We start from the raw sequence: 21515 nt of genomic DNA on the forward strand, positions 1-21515 counted from the left end.
CGTTGAGCCACGTTATCTCCATCTGTAGGCGCTGGAGAGCGTCCATGAAGATGTCCAGGCGATGAGCACGTGCTGCGAAGAAATGACCGGCAGGTTAAAGGTGAGGCTGTCCACCGAACGCTCCTCGTTCCTCGTGGCTCCGTGTAATACGACGCCGATATTCCAACAGGCTGCCAAGGAGCAAACCCAGGACCTGATCGTGAAGACCAACAAACTCCAGGGAGAAAAGTGAGTTCACGCTCGTCGTTATTGAGGTGTTTGGAGGAACGATGCTTAGAAATCTGGTTTTAACTGGTGATAAAACCGCTCCATCTTTACCGAAAAAGCCTTCAATTGCCTTAATGAGCATAATGTTGGTGCCCCAGTTTGCCTGATTTGTCCGGTAGCGCCTGCTTGGTAACGCTCGGGAAACGAGGACAGTGATTGGCCGGTCCCCTGGTTTTAAAAATACGTCACAGGGTGGTCGGAACCGTTAGAGTATTGAATAATGAATGAGAGAACTCGTAAACGGAACGCGACACGGCGCCGCGGCTGAGCGTGTTTATTCATTATCGGAACGCGGTGAACCGAGCCCGGTTAGATGAGCAGGAAAGGAGGTTTTCCGCCTTTTCTCATCGCGGAACCGGTTGTAAGGATTGTTGATGAGGCGTCGCCAGGCCCCGCCCCTGGTGGACGCATGGAGGGGGAGTGGTTACGCAGCGGCGGTGATCTGGTTACCACGGCGACAGGTGAACGGTCTCGCTGGACAACGGGACGTGCAGGCCGTCCTCATCTGGCCGACCCTGGCGAGGACGTGACACCAGATGCACTCTGGGAAAAAGAAGAGCCCGTGCCCCGCCTCTAGAAACAGGAGACGATCCCGTCCCGACGTCCGCTCTCGTATCGATCGCACCGTCTTTAAAACGGTGGATGAGAATTCAATAAAAGCGTTTTACAGCGAGCGTACGTGCAGGATCTACCGCGGTAATGATGAGGTCGTGACCTGCTCTCATTTCCATCTGGTCTGCACGGGGGGACGTTGACATATTAAGAGCCACCTGCCGCCGTCCTGCCTGCTTCCGCGTTGCGCGGGACGAACGTCGTTGTGTTTTCGTGCGGACAGATCGGAATAGAATATTCCGGAGTGGGAATGACTGACCGCGAGCAGCGGAAGCAGGCCAGACAAGCCGGAGGTCACTCTGTCCCCTCCCGTCGTCAGAAAGACAAACAGGCAGATGGAGCTGGACGGGTGAACAGTCCCCTCCGACAGGAGCTGTCACCAGAACACATGAAGCGGCGCATTCAAAGGTTACTTCCTGTTATCACCCCACCGGAATTACCGCCGTGCGGTTTTACTCGTCCCCTCGTATATTTACTCTTTTGACGTGTTGGGAGACGAGGAACGATGTTCATTCAGCTGCCCATTTACATTTACAGAATTTACCAGGCGCCCTTATCCAGAGCAACTTACAGTCAGTAGTTACAGGGACAGTCCCCCACTGGAGACACTCAGGGTTTAGTGTCTTGCTCAGGGACACGATGGTAGTCTTCTGGTTAATAGGCAAGTGTGTTGCCCACTAGGCTACTACCAGAACCAGAGGTAGACCACAGAGTCCCAGGTTCAAACCTGACTTACTGCCATCGTGTCCCCAGGGGGACTGTCCCTGTCACTACTGACTGACGCTGAGACGTTGCCATGGTGGATTTCGGGTTCTACTGTTCATTCCAGTAATGCAGAAGACATGCAGAATGGCGGTGACTCTGGTAAATTAGCCCCTGGACGGTGGTTTGAAGGTTCAGTCCCACGCCGGCAGCCGGAGTCACTCGGGAGCAGATTATTTATTACCCGGTTCTCCTGGAGTCATTTCCTCTCGTTTTCTCGTAATGGGTGAGGTTAGGGAGGACCTTAGGGAAAGCGGTCTGAGAAGGTCTCATGGCAGTAAGTGGAGCTCAGTGGACGGGAGTGATGGATGGTAAAGTGCATCTGTTTTGTCCAGGGGGAGGCTTGAGGGGAAGTGAGAGGTTTGGGATGGTGTCCCTGCTCTGCTGGAACTGCTGTCCTACCCGTCCTGTGAGAGAATGTATCTCGGGCGGCTTTGGGTGGGCCTGGTAGCCAATGAAACGAAAGGTCAGGTCTCTCCCCAAAACACTGCTCTGGATGAGGGCGTCCTTTTTCTAGTTCCTCCAGAGCGGTCTTCTGGTTGTTAGGTGAGGTTACTCCACCAGTTTAAACTGTATTTCCGTCTCAGCATTACACGCTGTTTACCGAAAGCCAAAAAAAACGGGGTGTGTGTGAAATAAATGATATCTGTTATTTTATAGTGTGCATTTGATAAAATAGCAAATTATAAAAACTCAGATGTCATTAACAGGAAGTTAATGGTCTAATAGGGTGCTAGTAACATGTGGGGGGGGTAACACACTCACCTATGAACCAGAAGACCCAGGTTCAAACCCCACTTACTACCATTGTGTCCCTGAGCAGGACACTTTACCCTGAGTGTCTCCAGGGGGGGGACTGTCCCTGTAACTACTGACTGTAAGTCGCTCTGGATACGGGCGTCTGGTAAATGCTGTAAATTTAAATGGTGATGAAAATGTCCATTTATCAAACGCTTTGTTCTGTCCGCAATGTACGTCCCTCCATGTCCTGATGCGCAGATGATATAAATATAATAAAATCGTGCAGATTTCAGCCTGAGTCTGTTTCACGGTTTGGATGCTAGATTTTGTGAACGTACGTGGATCGTTCATCTGGCAGCTTCAGTTAAATCATCGTGTACTCATCGTGTAAACGGTATTTCTGCACGTCTGTGTTTTAATAAAGTCGTCGGTGTGGTAGGAACTTCACATGATGGAGTGAGATATGAATGTAAAAGCTCTTCCTGAAGGAAAGGTCAGTGTGCTTCTATTCTTTCTCTCCCTTCTGCTCCTGAACAGAACGTGGCAGCGCGGCGTTAACCCTTTACTGCGGAGGACCGTCCTCTATTAAAGGAGCAGTGTTGCAGTTTTCATCGTCTGCATGCAGCTTTCAGCATTGAAAATGCATTATTTTTTATTCCTTCTGTATTTTGGGAACGTTTTAGTTGAATAATTTCTAGATGCTTGTGAATGCTCTGGGTGGAAGACAGTAGACAAATTGCGACAGCGGAATAGAAATGGCAACACAAAGTGATGAGGGTGAGGACTAGAAGACGAGAAGGTGGGACAGCAAGTTCTTGCCCGTTCATGGCAGTTGTTATGGCCACTGCTGAGTGTGGGGACCGCATTGGCGGATGGTGATGAACGTCTCTGTAGCTACCAGCACCAGGATTTACTCCTCACCGTCCTGACGGTCCCACATTTCCCCCTGGTGCTGGGCGGTGCTGCCATCTAGTGTAATTTTGTGTCATGGCTCTCCTGTATTTCACCTTAGACAGATGCCTACACAAGTACAGTGAGAGCACATTAAAATAAAGTCTAGAATATTTACAATCTAAAGTAAGCAGTGAGCACCTTGGCGGATCAGGATTCGAACCGGCAACCTTATGATTATGGGGCCGCTTACTTAACCGCTAGGCCACCACTGTCCCCAGTGGGCAGTGGGCACCATGACAGTTGCCCGGGGTGCAGTGTGTGGGGACGGTACCTTCATCAAGGGGACCCGCTAGGCCACCGCTGTCCCGCAGGTGTACGCGGTGGTACCAGGGATATGGAGGTTAGAGTTGAGAAGTGCACAACAATTATTACAGCAAAACAGCATGAATTAAGAATAAGAGGCATCCTACTATGAGATTATGGTTCATTTTGCTGTACTTTTTGAATCGAATGTATTGTATGGTTGTATTTTTCATGTCTACTGAAGTTCATTTGCTCAGTGCTTTTAATCCTTGTTTTTTTGTCCCCTCCTTCATGTATTCATAGTTCTTCGTGGTTTTTAATCACATGCCAGGGTTTGGTGTTTGGTACATGGTTTAACCCCTGTCACAATCAGATGTTTTAGTTTTGTAGTCATGTTCTTCATGTTCTCCATGTTCTTCTGTTCCCTGCAGCCATCGTCTGGAGTTCCGGGCGCAGGTGGTCCAGGGGTTCCTCTCAAAATTCCAGCTGTCCAGTGAGGAGATGGCCACCCTTCGTGGGGCACGCGATGTCCCTGTCACTGAGGTCGTGACCAGAAACACTCATCAGATATCAACTTTTTGGAGAATGGACTCTGCTTATGAATTTGTTCTCCACAGGACTTTTTTAAAGCGCTGAACCGAGTGAAGAACATACATGAAGATGTCAAGATCCTCCTGAGGACCAACCAGCAGACGGCCGGGTGAGCCAGGCGGGCCAGTACACCCAGAGAGAACCATGTCCCTTCCTTCAGAACGTGTAGAAATGCTGAAGGTTCCCTCACGTGGGAGGGGAAACGGCGCCTCTGTTATGAATCCATGACTGCATTGATGAACTATGACCTTTGGATGGTCACAACATTCACTACCGTCGGGCCGTTGGTGTTTTAGATTTAATGTAATTTGACATTTTAAAGTATGTGTGTGTGTATGCAGGTTGGAGATTATGGAACAGATGGCCGTTTTACAGGAAGCCTCATATGAGATTCTCTACCGCTGGGCACAGAGTGAGTTCTCGGGACAGAAACGATTCTGACAAACCAGGAATAAATAAACTTATTGGCTGCGTTGCTGTGTGTCTCCTGCTAGACGAGTGTCGTGGGTTGACCCACGAGACGTGTGATGTCCCCCCAGTGCTGACTCAGGCTATGGAAGCCCTACAGGACCGGCCCGTCCTTTACAAGTGAGTTAATGTGTTCCTCACACATTCTGTCTTTCTCTTTCGCACAACACACACACGCTCAGTCACTGCATGGTGGCATCAGAGCAGAATTTGGGGACCAGGAATTAGTCTTCCCAGTTCCCCAAACAAAAGTCCCCCTGAAACGGAAAAAACACACCTTGTCAGATCTTATATTCTGTGCTTCATTCACATCCTAATGGTGGGCAACAGGTGCCACTGAACAAAGTACCATCCCCACACACTGCTCCACGGGCGCCTGTCATGGTGCCCACTGTCACCAAGGGTGACGGTTAAATACAGAGGACACGTTTCACCGTGTGCTGTGATGTAGTGCTTCACAATAACAATCACTTGACTTTTACTTTCACATTTTTAAAAAAGCATGAATCTGAAGTTCACTTCAGCTCCTTCACCACACGGGGGCAGCGATTCATCACGAACCTCCTGCTCGCCGTGGCGGGGGGGGGATTCAGTGTGTGTGTTTGGCCGGTCAGAGTTCGTTGGGAAGATAGTCCTCCTCGTTATCGGGGTGTGTGTGCTGATCATGTGTCCAAACATCCCAGAGTGCCATTTTCTGGATCGTGGGAAACGGGGATATTTGGGTTCCTTCTCTTCCAGTTTTATTTCTCCCGCTGGACGCCTGCCGGGACCGAGAGGTTCAGCTGTCCGAACGTATTTACACTGAAACACGACTAGACGTGGCCAACATTAAATCAGTATTTTCTCAACAGTTTTCACGTTAGTAGTTAGTAGCCTAGTGTGTAACACACTCGCCTCTGAACCAGAAGACCCAGGTTCAAACCCCACTTACTACCATCATGTCCCTGAGCAGGACACTTAACCCTGAGTGTCCCCAGGGGGGGACTGTCCCTGTAACTACTGACTGTAAGTCGCTCTGGATAAGGGCGTCTGGTAAATGCCGTAAATGTAAAATGAAAATAATTTTTTTTATTATGATGACTAGGATCGGTCTGATATTTACCACTAACAGACCCACAATCCTCCTCCTTCCCTCGTCCCTAAACCTTTTTCTTCTCCTTTTGATTTTCTATCACGTTAATGTTGATAGTCGGGTTTTATTTCCTCCGTCTCCGTTATCCTCGTTCTTTTTCTCTCTCAGCCCCTTTTCTCATGTGGCCTTCATCTGCTGCTCTTATCCCCGTGTTTGTTGCATCTGGTGCTGGTGGTATGAATGGCTACAGGAAGCTCAAGGTTGACCGCGGTTAGGCCCAGAGCCTCTCCTAAGGCCCCGCCCGCCCCCCGCCTTCCTGGCTACTGTTTAGTCTGACTGCTCGTTCACAGTTGTGAACCGTTATGTGTGTGTGTGTGTGTGTGTGTGTGTCAGGTACACTCTGGACGAGTTCGGGACGGCGCGGCGATGTGCAGTGGTCCGGGGCTTCATTGACGCCCTGACCAGAGGAGGACCTGGGGGTACGCCCCGCCCCATTGAGATGCATTCTCACGACCCCATGAGGTAACTCGGAACAAAACGAACGCGGCATTAAAGAAGCTCCCAGAACACTCACCGTGCGAATCACCCCTTTCAGAGAACGTCCCCTCGTCGGCGCAGGTTCGAGGACAGGCCAGCCCTGCAGCCAGGCACCGTTCCTGTCAGTTTCGGGGAACGGCCGCCCCGGTCACGCGCGATTCTGAGAACCGTTTCACACTCGTCCGTTCACCCCGCCGCGTTAATCCAGTTCTCCACCATCTGTCCCCATTCTTCTCCACGTCCACAGCAGCTAACGTCCTTTTTACTGCTCTTCAGCGCGCAGTTCAGACTTCAGGGTGGTGGTAGTAGCAGCCTAGTGGATAACACACTCGCCTATGAACCAGAAGACCCGGGTTCGAATCCCACTTACTACCATTGTGTCCCTGAGCAAGACACTTAACCCTAAGTTGCTCCAGGGTGACTGTCCCTGTAACTACAGATTGTAAGTCGCTCTGGATAAGGGCGTCTGATAAATGCTGTAAATGTAAATGTAAATGTGTACGCCGGGTTTCAGGCAACTGAATTAAAACAAGATCCAAAGAATTCATTGGCACTGACAATGTAAATTAGTACAAAACGTACTTATGCCGTATAATGTAGTTCACCAGAATATTACAGTAGATAAGCAACAGGACAATGACGTAGCAATTCTATATATATATATGTGTGTGTGTGTGTGTGTGTTTTCTTTACTTGTTTTTGATGTGAATGAAGTTTCTGCTTTTCCATTCGTCGTAGCCCTGCCCAGTGGCCAATTTTCACCCCGCAGTGTCTGAACCGAGTTTAGTGGCCAGGTCCGTGAGTCATAGCAGTTCAAAGTATGCAAATTCTACAACTTTAATTTGCATTTTGCAGCCATGCTGTTTGCAAAATTGCGCATGATTTTGATCACCATTGACCAGGAGCAGCTTGAGATTCAAATGGGTTGAAAAACCAAGAATTAGTTTGCTAGTTGGTTCTGAGAGTCAAATTTAGTATCAATGATTAATATGCATTTTAATCGGTTCAGAAGTGAGGCGCCACCGACTGTCGCAATGATGCAGCTATTAGTGCCTGAGAAGAGGGTAGGATGCTGCATCGACCTGCCAAGTTTCAAAGCTGTAGGCCGTACAGATTTTCTCCCCACTGCGTTTTAAGACAAAAAAAATATTAATAATACAAAAATACGCACAGGCTTTGCTACTTGAAAACTGCCTCCAGTTCCTCCCTTTGTTTGAATTAGGCAGGATATTCTGTAATTTAAATGTGTGCAACGTCCTCAAAATTATATTGGGATTATGGACTAGCAGTTAAGGAAGCGGCCCCATAATCAGGAGGTTGCCGGTTCCAATCCCGATCTGCCAAGGTGCCACTGAGCAAAGCACCGTCCCCACACACTGCTCCCCGGGCGCCTGTCATGGCTGCCCACTGCTCACTCAGGGTGATGGGTTAAATGCAGAGGACAAATTTCACTGTGTGCACCGCGTGCTGTGCTGCTGTGTAACATATGTGACAATCACTTCACTTTACTTTACGATGTGCATTATATGATTATATTGACATACTTTGCCGTTCTTTATTACTAGTTGACATTTTTGATGTCGTATAACCCCTGAATCCTCCTCAGGTATGTTGGGGACATGCTGGCGTGGCTCCACCAGGCCACCGCGTCTGAGAAGGAGCATCTGCAGGCCCTGCTGAAGCACGTCACTATACCGGGTAGGACCGGCCAGTTCTGATAGTATTACAGTCCGGCCCGTTTCCTCTCCGTGACGCTGCTGTCTGTGTCCTTCTGACCGTAGAGGTTGAGGAGAACATGCAGGACGTGTTGAGCCACATCACAGAGGGCGTCTGCAGACCACTAAAGGTCCTAATTCATCGTAGTTTATTCTGTCGCACTTTTATTCCCACTCCCGTGGATCTCCGTATGTTGTCAGGTCATTTTCCAGCACAGTAACAGTTATTTGCAATGTTTGTACCCCAGTTGCATTAATAGAACTGACATCACTTGCCCGTCTAGGAGGGTCTAAACCGCCACTCGCCAATTTCTTTATGTGGTGGATGGCCAATAAGTGCAGTTATGACGTGATTTATCGGGAACTACGATAGTTTATGGGTGAATCTCACTTGCACCTTGGTCTGTGGTTCCCGCAGGTCCGCATTGAGCAAGTGATCGTGGCCGAACCGGGAGCCGTGCTGCTCTACAAGATCTCCAACCTGCTCAAGTTCTACCACCACACCATCAGGTGTGGAATGTTCTCTCCCATGCAGTGTAGGGAAATGTGAAACAGGTCATGTGAAGTTGCATTTTCATACCGCAGTTTGCGTATAGAAGTTAAATGAAGCGAGGCTGTGATGAAAACTGTGATTGATCACGTCATCTCTTTCCTTCTACTTTGGATTTAATGGACAAATTGCTATTCACCTGTATGTTTGAGAGGAAGTTAGTTAGTTTTGTTGGTGTGTGATTATTTCCAATTTTATGAACAAAGTTTAAAAGGGGGAGGGGCCTGTAGGCATGATTGACAGCTCTCACACAACCTACTTCCTCAGGTGCTTTAATTCCAGCGAACGTGACCATGCCCACTACCAACACCAACATGCAGGTTATCAGGCGCTTTAATTCCTAGTGAACGTGACCACGCCCACTACCAACACCAACATGCAGGTTATCAGGCGCTTTAATTCCTAGTGAACGTGACCACGCCCACTACCGACACCAACATGCAGGTTATCAGGCGCTTTAATTCCTAGTGAACGTGACCACGCCCACTACCAACACCAACATGCAGGTTATCAGGCGCTTTAATTCCTAGTGAACGTGACCATGCCCACTACCAACACCAACATGCAGGTTATCAGGCGCTTTAATTCCTAGTGAACGTGACCACGCCCACTACCAACACCAACATGCAGGTTACCAGGCGCTTTAATTCCAGCAAACGTGACCACGCCCACTACCAACACCAACATGCAGGTTATCAGGCACTTTAATTCCAGCTAACGTGACCACGCCCACTACCATCACCAACATGCAGGTTATCAGGTGCTTTAATTCCTAGTGAACGTGACCTAGTGGACGTTCATTGATCATCTTAATATCTTTAATCAGTGGCATCGTGGGTACCAGTGCTGCCGCTCTTCTAATGACCATGGAGGAGATGCACGTCCTGAGCAAGAAGATGTTCTTCAACAGCCTGAGCCTCCACGGCAGCCGACTCATGGACAAGGTCTGTATCTGGTCTTGTCACTGCTACTCATCTGCTCTTATTTCGGCAGAATAAATGTGGGTGACCTCGGGTTAGTTGGAATGCAGATCACCTCACCACCCAAACCAACTCGCCACTCACTCGTCGGTGTGTTTTGGATGCGTATACGGGATAAAACCGATAAGTTCTGTGTGTGTTAGAAAGTGACACTGGAGACATCTTTGGTTATCTAGTGAGCTGAAAAACAGAGGAAGGTCGGAGGAATGATGGAATTCAAACTCTTCTCCTGATTTCAAACACAGTTTTCCTGTTGCCGGAGAAGGAGATTGGCGTTTTTCGGTAACTCCGCATGCTTCTGCTCTGAATTCTCGCCGGCTTCAGCAGAGCCACTGAAGTCAACAAGACTTCCTGTCAAGGACACACTGCTCCAAAAAGCCCTGGGAACCCGTAAAAGCCCCGGCTGCCAAAACATCATCTGCACTCCAAATTGAATCCAAAATATCCCTGAACACGAGCGGCGCCTCTCGGACCGGCCGCGGCGTCCAGAGGCCGATCGATAGCACCGCCGCGGGCGTGCCAGCGCGGCCCCGCCCCCCGCCTCCCCGCCCGAGCGGGAATTATCCCCTTAGCAGCCCGATAATCCGATGGCGGAACCGCGTGGAAGTGCACAGTCGATGGCGGGAACACGGCCTTCCGCTAATCGCCTCGATTAGGCCGGGCGCAGGCGCAGGCGCCGGACCCGGACCCCCGCCACAGAGACCACGCCGAGAGCGCATTGATCGCCTCCGGGCGATGCCAGGACCACGGTGACTGATGGGGGCGCAGCCTCGGCCACAACGGTCCAGTCAGGTGCCACAAACCCAAACCGCCACGCAATATTTAAATATCCAAAGTAGTCGGAGTAGAAAATTATCCTCACAATACCGGCAGTAATTTTAACCAAATACACAGACAAAACGGTCAAAACGTGCTGGAATGACGCGGACATGCCGGTTTTTACTGACTGAGGGACCCTAGTCGGTGACATTTGATGACATGGCACCCTTGACCTTGAGACGCACCCTTCTTCTTGTTGTCCACCCACCAGAAGTGGTCTGACTGGGCGACGGTAACAGTCTTTAGTCTTTGAAGGCGTCTTCTGACCGAAGCTGGTTGGACTGATGCCGGTGTCCCACTGCTGTCCAACAGGTGGAGCTGCCTCCCCCGGACCTTGGCCCCACCTCGTCCCTCACTCAGACCCTGGCCCTCCTCAGAGAGGTGCTGGCGTCCCACGACTCCTCCGTCGTCCCGCTGGATGCCCGGCAGGCCGACTTCGCTCAGGTACGGCTGACCATGTTCATGATGACGGTTCCAAATTCTCCACATCTTAATCCAGCCAAGGATGTGGGATGTGGCGGAAAGACAAGTTCAGTCCTTGGGGCAGTGGTGGCCTTGCGGTTAAGGAAGCGGCCCCGTAATCAGAAGGTTGCCGGTTTGAATCCCGACCCGCCAAGGTGCCACTGAGGTGCCACTGAGCAAAGCACCGTCCCCACACACTGCTCCCCGGGCGCCTCGCATGGTGCCCACTGCTCACTCAGGGTGATGGGTTAAATGCAGAGGACAAATTTCACTGTGTGCACTGTGTGCTGTGCTGCTGTGTATCACATGTGACAATCACTTCACTTTATACTTTAAAGTCCTTGCAGGCGGCACCTCACGTCTTACAGGATCTGATGGCTTTAGTACCAGATTCCACAGCAGATGCCTTCAGAGACTACAGTTGTTTTTGGTCTTTATTAGTCTTAGTCATGTCCAGATTCATTTTAGTCAAGTTACAGTCGACTAAAAGAATTATCCATGACTATTTAGTCTAGTTTTAGACTGTATTTTATTTATTTTATTTTATTCAATTTTTTTTAATAATACTATTTAACCAAGTCAATATAGTACTGAGTAGAACAGTCAAACAAAAAGAAATTTCTTTGAGTCAAACCCATTTCACAATTCTATTATTGTTCTATTATTCTTACCATATAGACTCAAGAATGGTCCCCGTGTTTTCGACACACGTTCTGTTTTCTTTTCCACTTCATTGTGTTTTTCTCCCAGCCGCCTGATAACCCACCACCATTTATATAGAACCGGCCGCAATGACGGAATAGAGGAAGTGCCCTCAGAAATACTACTTCATAATAACACGATTAAATGAGAGGAAATAACATCTCGTTTTCATCAATGAAAATTAAGATTAGATTAGATTCAACTTTACTGTCATTCCACATGTACAAGTGCAGGGCAACGAAATGCAGTTTAGGTCTAACCAGCAATAAGCAGCCAGTGCAGGATACATGTATATAAGAGACGTTTTAATTTAGTTTTTATTTTGTAATCCACATTTAGTCTCATTTTTGTTTACTATTATTAAATGATATATTTTGTTATAGTAAATGTCACATGACCAGCATTTAGGTCTCATCTCGTCTCGTTTAAAGGCTGTTTTGTCATCATAGAGCGTATTATGCGGGTGGTCTGGTGGGTCGTATGTTTCCCATGGTGCCGTTGGGGGTCTCTGCAGGTGTTGTCCTGCATCCTGGACCCGCTGCTGCAGCTCTGCACCGTGTCCGCCAGCAACCTGGGAACCGCCGACATGGCCACCTACATGGTGAACTCGCTTTACGTCATGAAGACCACGCTGGCCTTGTTCGAGTTCACCGACAAGCGCCTGGAGATGCTGGAGTTCCAGGTCTGTTCATTTTGTGGATTTTTTCTGCTGCGTAGATAATAGCTGATGATCAGGTGACGTCCTGCCTCTGTTCTCCAGATCGAGGCGCACTTGGACACGCTGATCAACGAGCAGGCGTCCTACGTCCTGACCAGAGCCGGACTAAGCTACATCTACAGCTGCGTCCAGCAGCACAACCCAGAACAGGTGAGGCTCCGCTGAGACTCTGCAGGCTGTGGAGTCTGGAGTGAAGTAGACATTGATGTTTGGTAGGTTCCCAGTGGTTGGCCTAGCGGGTAAGGTCCCCACACACTGCTCACCAAGGGTGATGGTTAAACACAGAGGACACGTTTCACCGCGGTTCACCTTCATTTACACCAAGATTGAACTGGATATATTCACATGAGCTATCAATGGACTTCCACGCTGTCGGGGTTACGATAAGACATTATTGATCTTGTGCTCATTCGCTGCAGCCTTTCCATGGATTTTCCTTGCTCTTCCACTGATGTTCAGATGGCGGTGCGGGTTTCGGCACGTTTCATCTCCCCGCTCCGGGGGGGGTCACGTGTGCCGCCGGGAAAGGTGGTTTTATGGCCGCTGTCTCCTATGCAGCCGTCTCTGCAGCACTAATAGCTCACTTTGCCATTTTTTCGTTTTACTATAATAGTCTCCTTTGTTTACAAGAGCCGCGTCGCCATGGCAACACTCGTGGTCGTGCTTTCATTAATAAAATCACCGGAGCTTTTTCGAGTTGGTCAGCACTCAGACTCAGAAGCGAGCGAGGAGACAGAAAACAGGGCCGAGTGGAGCTTTTTCAGCCTGTTCAGGTCCACTCTGTTGTTTGCTTGGCTTGTTTTTGTCTTTTTTTTTTTTTTTTTTTGTGTCCAGTTGTGTTGTCTGCTCTGTTAAACGTGTGTCCTTGGAATATCTGGATGGTTTGGACTTTTCCCCTCCGCCTGACGGGGTTCTTTAAGGGCCTGTGAGACACCCAGCAAAAATGTGTTTTATTTTTAATGGCTTCAGACGTGGATATGAGCAGGACCAGGAGGAGCTCTTCATGTTCATGTGGGTCGGGCGGACCTCGGGAAATAAAAAAAAAACCAACAGATTAATCATGCTGTCTGGGTTTAAAACTCAAAAAAGATGAGTTGTTTTGAATAAGAAAATTTCCGTCTGTGTTGAGATTATGTGCAAAATTCAGAGGCAACCCACACACATGCACATTTGTACATCTTATTGAGAGTGTAGTAAGTGTGTCTCGTCTTCTGAACTACACGCCTGAACCCCCGGAACGTCCAGTTCACACACTACATATAACTCAGTGGTGTAAAATGTGCCCTGAACGTAACCTCCTGCAGCTTTGAATGGACAGTTTTGTAATATTTTTCTAATTTTTTAAAGAATATTCCTCCCAGTTTTACTGTTTGGCTGCTTATCTCACACATTTCTATATATTCCGGGTCCTTATAGTCATCAAAAACCTGGAAAAGTCTTGGAATTTAAAAAGAGAATTTTCAATATAAAGTCCTTGAAAAGTCATGGAACTCTGCTTGACACATGAATGTATAACATGAAGTTCCTGTATCTTTTACCGGCTTTACGTAGTGAACCGCGTCACGTGCTGCTGCGTGCGCCGCATATTCCAGAACTTCCTCAGCCGCGTGTCTCCTTTTAAAAGTGAATTACAGCTGATGATCTACGCCGGAACGCGACGGCTCCATTTTACTCGAGCTGCGCCAACTTGGGGGAAGAAACTCTGTCGTTTAAGTTCAGGGTTGTTCAGTTTAACACTTTTCTGGTAAATATGGACTTTCAGAGAACATGCGGTCATGAAAATTTGCCTTCGAATAATTGAAGAGTCCTGGAAATTTGTTTGTAAAAATGTGTAAGAGCCCTGTATGTCGTCCCTCTGTGGAGCACCAGTCTAGCCTTGAGGAACCGGGTTCACACCAGGACAGCCAGGCCTCTGGTCTGACTTTAAAATTAGGTTCTTTTTTCTCGGCCCACATGTGTTTCGGTTTAGCATGCCGTCTCTGTGCCATCTCTGTAATTTGGTTGTGTTTGTGTGTGGAGCTGCGAGCTAAAGTCTTACCTAAAGGAGATTAATGGGACGGCCCCCGGCCACGGCGCCGGGTTTGTACTTGCCGAGGTGTGCGATGGCTCCGCCTTTCTCGGGATTTCAGGCCAGTGCCGCCGTCAGGTTAACCGAGCGAGACACCGAGTGACCTTTCACCCCCCTGAGTGCGAGGATTTTAGGTCATTCTAGAACTTGAATAGCTTTAGATGGATTTTCCTGCTTTATATCCTCTTTACTATATTATCTGGCAACCTTCTAATAATGATCAGTGATGACAGTACGGTACTTCTGTCTTCACATAAATGTTTTAAAATGTCTATCGTTGAAATCCCTCGTTTGGTTCACCAGGACCTGATCTGTAAATACTGTTAATAACTCAGAACCCGACCCAAGAGGCCTTTTATAAGAGTGGAAGGTTTTATCTTGCGTTTGAAGATCTTTAGTGACTTTCGTTCCACTACCTTGGAGTCTAGACCGAGACGAGTCTAGATGAACACTTTCCTAGTACCTTGAGAGATGGTGGTACCAGTGCTGGACTGTAGGCCAGAATCAGTATTTTGAATCTGACGTGGAGGCAACTACAGGAAGCCAGCAGTGATGTGGGAGAATTTGGGAAGGTTTCTGGATCAGCTGGAGAGGTCGAGCAACGATCAGAGGAAGACCAGCCAGGACTCAGTTACAGTAGTCCAGTTTGGAGATGATGACCTGTCACCCACGATGAGATGTCAGGCAGGCAAGCAGAGATCTTGGTGGACACGTGTAGGTCAAGGTACCGTCCCCTGGCGCCTGTCATGGTGCCCACTGCTCATGAAGGGTGATGGTTAAATGGTTAACCAGACTGATTTGGTCCTGAAGGTTGTTCTGGGTGAGGTAGTGAGAAAGATGATTTGTTGGTGGTATGTTTTAGGATTTTACATAGAAAAGCTAGGAATTCGGTAAAATAACTCAAGTGCTTTCTGTTTCAGGGTCCTCTGTCCGACCTGCCCAGTATGGACGCCTCTTCAGTCAAAGCTGCAATGGTGAGATTTTTACATTTACAGCATTTACCAGACGGCCTTATCCAGAGCGACTTACAGTCAGTAGTTACAGGGACAGTCCCCCCCTGGAGACACTCAGGGTTAAGTGTCCTGCTCAGGGACACAATGGTAGTAAGTGGGGTTTGAACCTGGGTCTTCTGGTTCACTAACACCCTCAGATGTTACAGCACATTAACATATTGTAATATTAAGAAAACATTTAGCTAAAATACACACGCAAATTCCTTTTTGACCATTTTTATGGACTTTTCTGTAAACATCGTATGGAAATATATCTTTGTACTTTGTAAACTATCTGACGCTCGTATCTGTCGCAGATGCAGTTTGACCGCTACCTGTCCTCTCCGGACACCCTGGTGATGCCGCAGCTCAACTTCCTGCTCAGTGCGGCGGTGAAGTGAGTAAAAAAACGCTCGTCCATTAGGTCTGTTTGTTCTGCTGGCCGCCACTCAGGCCGCGTTTCGCCGGCGGTGCATTAGGAGAAGCGCGTTCGCCGGGGCCCATTTTGCGCCGAGCGGCTTTTAGGCGGGTTCTGCACACAGTGAGTCACGTTTACTGGGAATCGCAGCACTCTGTACCCCGGGTTAATGTCCCCCCCATTAACAGAGACGGTGGTGCCGGCGGCCGCAGCGCCGTTTCTATCCGGCCTTCTCACACGCGGCGAACACGTGCCGCTCCGCCCCACCACTCAACCTGGGTAAACAAACCTGGATTGGTCGACAGGAAATACTCCCTTGCACGCACGCACGCACACCCACCCACACTCTCTCTCTCTCTCTCTCTCTCTCTCTCTCTCTCTCTCTCTCTCTCTCTCTCTCTCTCTCTCTCTCTGTGTGTGCGTGCGTTTTCCCGGTGAAAGTGAGGAATGTTTTTTTTATTCCCTGCGATTCTGCGGTTAACAGTTTATTCTACTTTTATATTGAATCGTGCAGAATCGCAGGAGTACTTTGGAACATGGTGGTTAATGTGGATTTTAAACATGGCAGCACTGAAGTGCTCGCTGCTGATATCATTTTTTACGCATTTAATTTATTTATTTCGTCTTTTTTATTATTATTGAATGAGCATATGCAGTTAATAATATGACTAATTTATTTTGCTATTAGTCGGATTGAATTTTTTGCTCTGCGCTGCTGCTTCTTATCTCACCATATTGAACACCGGTGGTGTTTTCCTGTTTCTCCGCCGAGTCAACAGGAAGTTCAAAAACTAAAGAACCAAGAGCCAATCAGCTGGAGGCTGGAGGGGGTCAGGCAGGGGTCAAGTCCAACAGCATGTTATCTCGCCCTCTGACCCCTGTTTGTTTTGTCCAGGGAGCAGATCTTCAGGCTGTCTACCGAGCTGGTGTGCCGGGCGTACGGCGAGGTCCACGCTGCTGTCACCTGCCCCACCAGCGGATACAAGGACACCGAGGGTCTCTTGCACCGATCGCCACAGCAAGTCCAGACTCTCCTGTCCTGAGGCCTGGACGGTCCAGGACGGACTGGACGGTCCAGTGGGCCGAAAGAGAACTCTTGTGGTGCCGGGTAACGTGTCTCTACCTGGAGATGCACCCCTCTCTCTCTTTCTCTCTCTCTTGCTCACTCTTTGTATTGATGCGACCAATTGAAGGAAACCACGGTGTGTGTGTGTGTGTGTGTGTGTGTGAAGGGAGAAGGTGGCCTGCACTTTGCAAATAAAATAAAATGAAAGATCGCATTAAAGCCATGAGAAGTGTGCACGTGCTCGTGTGTCCTGGTTTCCCGCCTGTCTGCGAGGCAGCTGGACTCACCACACAATGCAGCTTTCATGTCGGCGGCCCGCTGGCCAGTCACGCCATCGTTTAATTGGCTGAAAAGTGGCCGCGGGGCTTCGTTCCGGGGTTATATTTAGGCGTGGGGTTTGAAAAAAGTGAGAAAAACACGACTGCGCGGGTATTTATAGACGTTTATCCCACAGCCCGCAGGTGGCCGTCAGCAGATATGGGCCGGCGTGGCGCGGGGAGGGGGGGGTGTTGCCCCTGGGGACTCCGCCCCCCCCCGGCCGCGTTCTGAATCTGGCAACATTGAGCCCTTTCATGCTGGTGAGACCACCAGTGGGTTCGCCCACAGTCAATTCTCCCCAAGAATGCGTTTCTACAGACAAACCAGAGGCCGTTTGTAGAGGATTCCTTCCTGAGAGGATGGTGTGTGTGTGTGTGTGTGTGTGTGTGTGTGTGTGTACAGTGTGTACAGTGTAGGGTGGTAGTAGCCTAGTGGGTAACACACTCGCCTATGAACCAGAAGACCCGGGTTCGAATCCCACTAACTACCATTGTGTCCCTGAGCAAGACACTTAACCCTAAAATTGCTCCGGGGGGGACTGTCCCTGTAACTACTGATTATAAGTCGCTCTGGATAAGGGCGTCTGATAAATAATGTAAAAATGCAAATAAATAAATATGCAGTACGGGTAGGTGGGCGGCAGCTACAATTCTTGGTACTGACTCAGTTATTTGGAATCAATTACTTTCCCGAAAATTTGTAAGAAATTCATTAGGAATCGAGTCCTTGCTGGTTGAGTCTTCAGACGCAGGACTGGGAATTTAAATCTCACCTTCCTCCTCGCCATCACTTTACACTCGCTTCCCATGATGCCAAATTCTCCTGCAGTTTTAACCCACAACCTTCACTGTACCTGACTCCTGGCTGGTCGACCTCTCCAGCTGATCCAGAACGCTGTGTCCAACCTTCCCGAATTCTCCCACACCTTCCCACTGCGGCGTTCCCTCCACCGGCTTCCTATAGCTGCCTGCATCAGATTTTAAATACTGATGCTGGCATACAAAGGAAGGCTCACAGCTTCCTTCCTCAGGTCTCTCCTCGCTCTTCAGCTCCACCATCTCTCAAGGTACCAGGAAAGCGTTCATCTAGACTCTTCTCTGTCTTGGAGACGAGGACACTTAGGATAAAAGTTTTTTTCTTATCTTATCTTAGGTGGTGGAATGAACTTCCCTGTAGATGTTCCAACAGCTGAGTAACTAAAGATTTTCAAATGTAAGATAACTTTAATGTTTTAAAAAAAATTTTTCTATGATGGACATTTTTAAACACTTATGGATAAGAGCGTCTGCCAACTGCTGTAGATGTAAAAATGAATCCCTGTGAATTTGGGAACTGTGGACAATGTAAGTTTGGTGGCTGAATCTTGTTATAATGATGAAATATTCCTGTATGAAACTGGAATGTTTAGTAAGTGACGTTTTTCCTCCCTCACTGGCGTGCTGCACGTGTTCATGTAATAGAGTTTAAAAAGCGGCTGTGGGGTGAGTGGGGAAAGGCGAGGTCTTGCTCAAGGTTCTTCCAGAGCCTCTGTGGGACGAGGGGGGGGGTCACGTCCTGCTGGAAGAAATCAGTCCTCGCCAAGACTGAGGAATATAGAACGCTGATTTATTATTGTCAAAATATGAACATTCATATCAGCATAGAGCAGAATGTGGTGATTTTTGTTTTCCTGTGTGGTGATGATGAATTTTTTTTTTTTACAAAATATAATTTAAACTGGTCACATGATCAATAATGGTATTCTATGAGAATATCATACTGTATTTCATTTTAGGACCTATTGTTTACTGATTCTATCTAATTATAAATCACTAGGTTGAAGGAAAAGGTCCATTTTCATCATTTCAAAATTCACATATTCTCTTGTTTATGTAAAGCAAAATATATACATTTTTAATATTATGCATTAACAGCAGAGTTCAGAAAGATTCTGATATTACCTGTGATCCAGAGACATCCAGCTTCTTTCATTTGTAATGTCAGTACTTAGTTGGGTGTGATGAACCTTTTAAAATTCATTTTATAGATATAAATATATATATAATGAATTCAAATCTATAAATATACACACACCACACATGGTGTACTGTTGCTGTGATCTCCAAATGGATGCAGGGTTCTAGAAGGAGGCGGAGCTTTCACTTGATCAGCATCATTATATAATGAGCTGTCGTCACTTTTTATGGATCATGTTTGTGTTTTCTTCCGACTTCCTGACTGTGACCTTTGACCCTCGTGTGATAAAATTCCATGTTAATCAGTGAGCTCCGCAGCACCGGACTTTGTGCCTCAAACTGCCACGATGGCAACGGGTCTCGTCCCACAGAACTCACCGTGAGAGCGTGAGGTCCGCGGTGATCTCAGGCAATCCCAAATTAACGCAACTCCGCCGTCTCCAGGAATCCGGCCCATCAGCCGAATTCTCAGACGGCCATTGTTTCCGTTCTAATCTCGGGCCCAATCCTATTAGAACAAAACGTCGGCGTTACGTAACGCTGGTTACAGTAGGCCACTGCCGCTGCGTCGGCCCGGTACTGGTGAGGGAGGTGACGGGGATTTCCACGATCGGCGCCGCCGCGGGTGTTAGTACCACTTGGCTGGACCACTTTCTTCTCTATATATTCCGTCCAATATTCCGTCCCTTCAGCATTCAGGTTCACAGTTGTTGCATCTTTTTTATTGTTTATATTAGCAAAGTTTTAAAGGGGGAGGAGCCTATAGGAGTGATTGACAGCTGTCACACACCCCGTTTTCTCAGGTCCAGCAGACAACAACCTTCGAAGGCCGGTCGCACTCGTAATCAGCAGCAGGGTCCTGGGCGTCGCCGCAGCGGCAGAACGTTTTATCTAATGGGATATAAACACGGGAACGCCGTGTCCCGAGGAGCGGAGCGCATGCATATGGCTATTCATGGGCAGGTCAACCGCGCCAGACTTGCCAGCGCTGCCCGTCCACACCGGAAAGGACACGAAACACGAGCTCAGAGTAAAAATGTCACCTCTGCTGCAATTAATTAAAGTTAAAAAAAAGAAATTGTTTTATCTGAAAAGACAAAGTCAAACGGTAAAGGGACATTTTCGGGGGACAGACTAGAAGATTCTACAAGGACAACCTTCAGTCCAGGACCAGGCTTTAGTCCACAAAGCAGGAAGTGTCCCAACGTGGCCAAATGAAGACTCGTGCCGGGCAGGACACGTCAGTGGGCTTGGACCAGATTTGCCGTGACGTCGTGGTGGTGGCACGGCGGGTGTTGTGCAGCGGAGCCGCGCTCTGCCGATGTGGACACTCTGTACGGATTCCCGGAACGCCGACTGCGCCGGTTACATAATTCACCTCCGACTCGCGCCTCTGTTTTTGTTTTCCGCCGGCAGCCGTGCGGTTTGGGCCTGGTGGTGGGTCGGCGCGGGGAGCCCCGCCCCCTTCTGAGACCTGACGACGCGCCGTGTGAATGTGTGTGTGTGAGTGAGTGTGTGAATGTGTGTGTGTGTGTGAGAGTGAACTTGTGTGTGCGAGAGAGTGTGTGTGTGAGTGAGTGTGTGTGTGTGTGAGAGTGAACTTGTGTGTGTGTGTGAGAGAGTGTGTCTGTGTGTGTGTGTGTGTGTGTGTGTGAGAGTGAGTGTGTGTGACTGTGTGTGAGTGTGTGTGTGTGTGTGTGAGAGAGTGTGTCTGTGTCTGTGTGTGTGTGTGACTGTGTGTGAGAGTGAATGTGTGTGTGTGTGACTGTGTGTGAGAGTGAATGTGTGTGTGTGAGAGTGAATGTGTGTGTGTGTGTGTGTGTGTGAGAGAGTGTGTCTGTGTCTGTGTGTGTGTGTGACTGTGTGTGAGAGTGAGTGTGTGACTGTGTGTGAGTGTGTGTGTGTGTGTGTGTGTGAGAGAGTGTGTCTGTGTCTGTGTGTGTGTGTGACTGTGTGTGAGAGTGAATGTGTGTGTGTGTGACTGTGTGTGAGAGTGAATGTGTGTGTGTGAGAGTGAATGTGTGTGTGTGTGTGTGTGTGTGTGTGTGTGTGTGTGTGTGTGTGTGTGTGAGAGAGTGTGTCTGTGTCTGTGTGTGTGTGTGACTGTGTGTGAGAGTGAGTGTGACTGTGTGTGAGTGTGTGTGTGTGTGTGTGTGTGAGAGTGTGTGTGTGACTGTGTGTGAGAGTGACTGTGTGTGAGAGTGAATGTGTGTGTGTGTGACTGTGTGTGAGAGTGAATGTGTGTGTGTGAGAGTGAATGTGTGTGTGTGTGTGTGTGTGTGTGTGTGTGTGTGACTGTGTGTGAGTTTGTGTGTATCCTCCTTATGAAGATGGCGGGTGAAGGTGAGGGGCGTCCCAGTGCCGGATCTCTGGTTACTCAGTAACATGAAGCGCCTCTTTTCACTCACCTTTCGCCCACTGACCCCTCAGTTCATGGGCCAACGGCTGCACGCCATCGTCTCTCACACACACACACACACACACACACACACACTCACACACTCG

The 21515-nt window shown here is 48.6% G+C and overlaps 1 protein-coding gene and 1 long non-coding RNA gene across 2 annotated transcripts in view; one reads left to right on the forward strand and one right to left on the reverse strand.

The window, feature by feature from the left end:
* Positions 1–17533, forward strand: part of LOC114802408 (conserved oligomeric Golgi complex subunit 6-like) — an 18517-nt gene extending 984 nt beyond the window's left edge. The window contains exons 3-19 of the mRNA XM_029001293.1: positions 29–100; positions 170–228; positions 4011–4122; positions 4197–4279; positions 4512–4582; positions 4665–4758; positions 6104–6232; positions 7854–7945; positions 8029–8093; positions 8381–8472; positions 9339–9456; positions 10624–10755; positions 11990–12157; positions 12236–12343; positions 15182–15235; positions 15571–15650; positions 16567–17533. Coding sequence (XP_028857126.1) covers positions 29–100; positions 170–228; positions 4011–4122; positions 4197–4279; positions 4512–4582; positions 4665–4758; positions 6104–6232; positions 7854–7945; positions 8029–8093; positions 8381–8472; positions 9339–9456; positions 10624–10755; positions 11990–12157; positions 12236–12343; positions 15182–15235; positions 15571–15650; positions 16567–16714 — 1677 coding nt within the window. The 3' untranslated portion in view covers positions 16715–17533. The remainder of the gene's footprint in view (positions 1–28; positions 101–169; positions 229–4010; positions 4123–4196; positions 4280–4511; positions 4583–4664; positions 4759–6103; positions 6233–7853; positions 7946–8028; positions 8094–8380; positions 8473–9338; positions 9457–10623; positions 10756–11989; positions 12158–12235; positions 12344–15181; positions 15236–15570; positions 15651–16566) is intronic.
* Positions 13001–14767, reverse strand: LOC114802409 (uncharacterized). The gene is made up of 2 exons (XR_003751721.1): positions 14232–14767; positions 13001–13219 (listed from the first exon to the last, which is right to left on the reverse strand). It is a non-coding gene; the product is annotated as an uncharacterized LOC114802409 (long non-coding RNA).
* Positions 17534–21515: the final 3982 nt, after the last annotated feature.

Source organism: Denticeps clupeoides, chromosome 13, assembly GCF_900700375.1.
Source record: "Denticeps clupeoides chromosome 13, fDenClu1.1, whole genome shotgun sequence".
Taxonomy (NCBI): domain Eukaryota; kingdom Metazoa; phylum Chordata; class Actinopteri; order Clupeiformes; family Denticipitidae; genus Denticeps; species Denticeps clupeoides.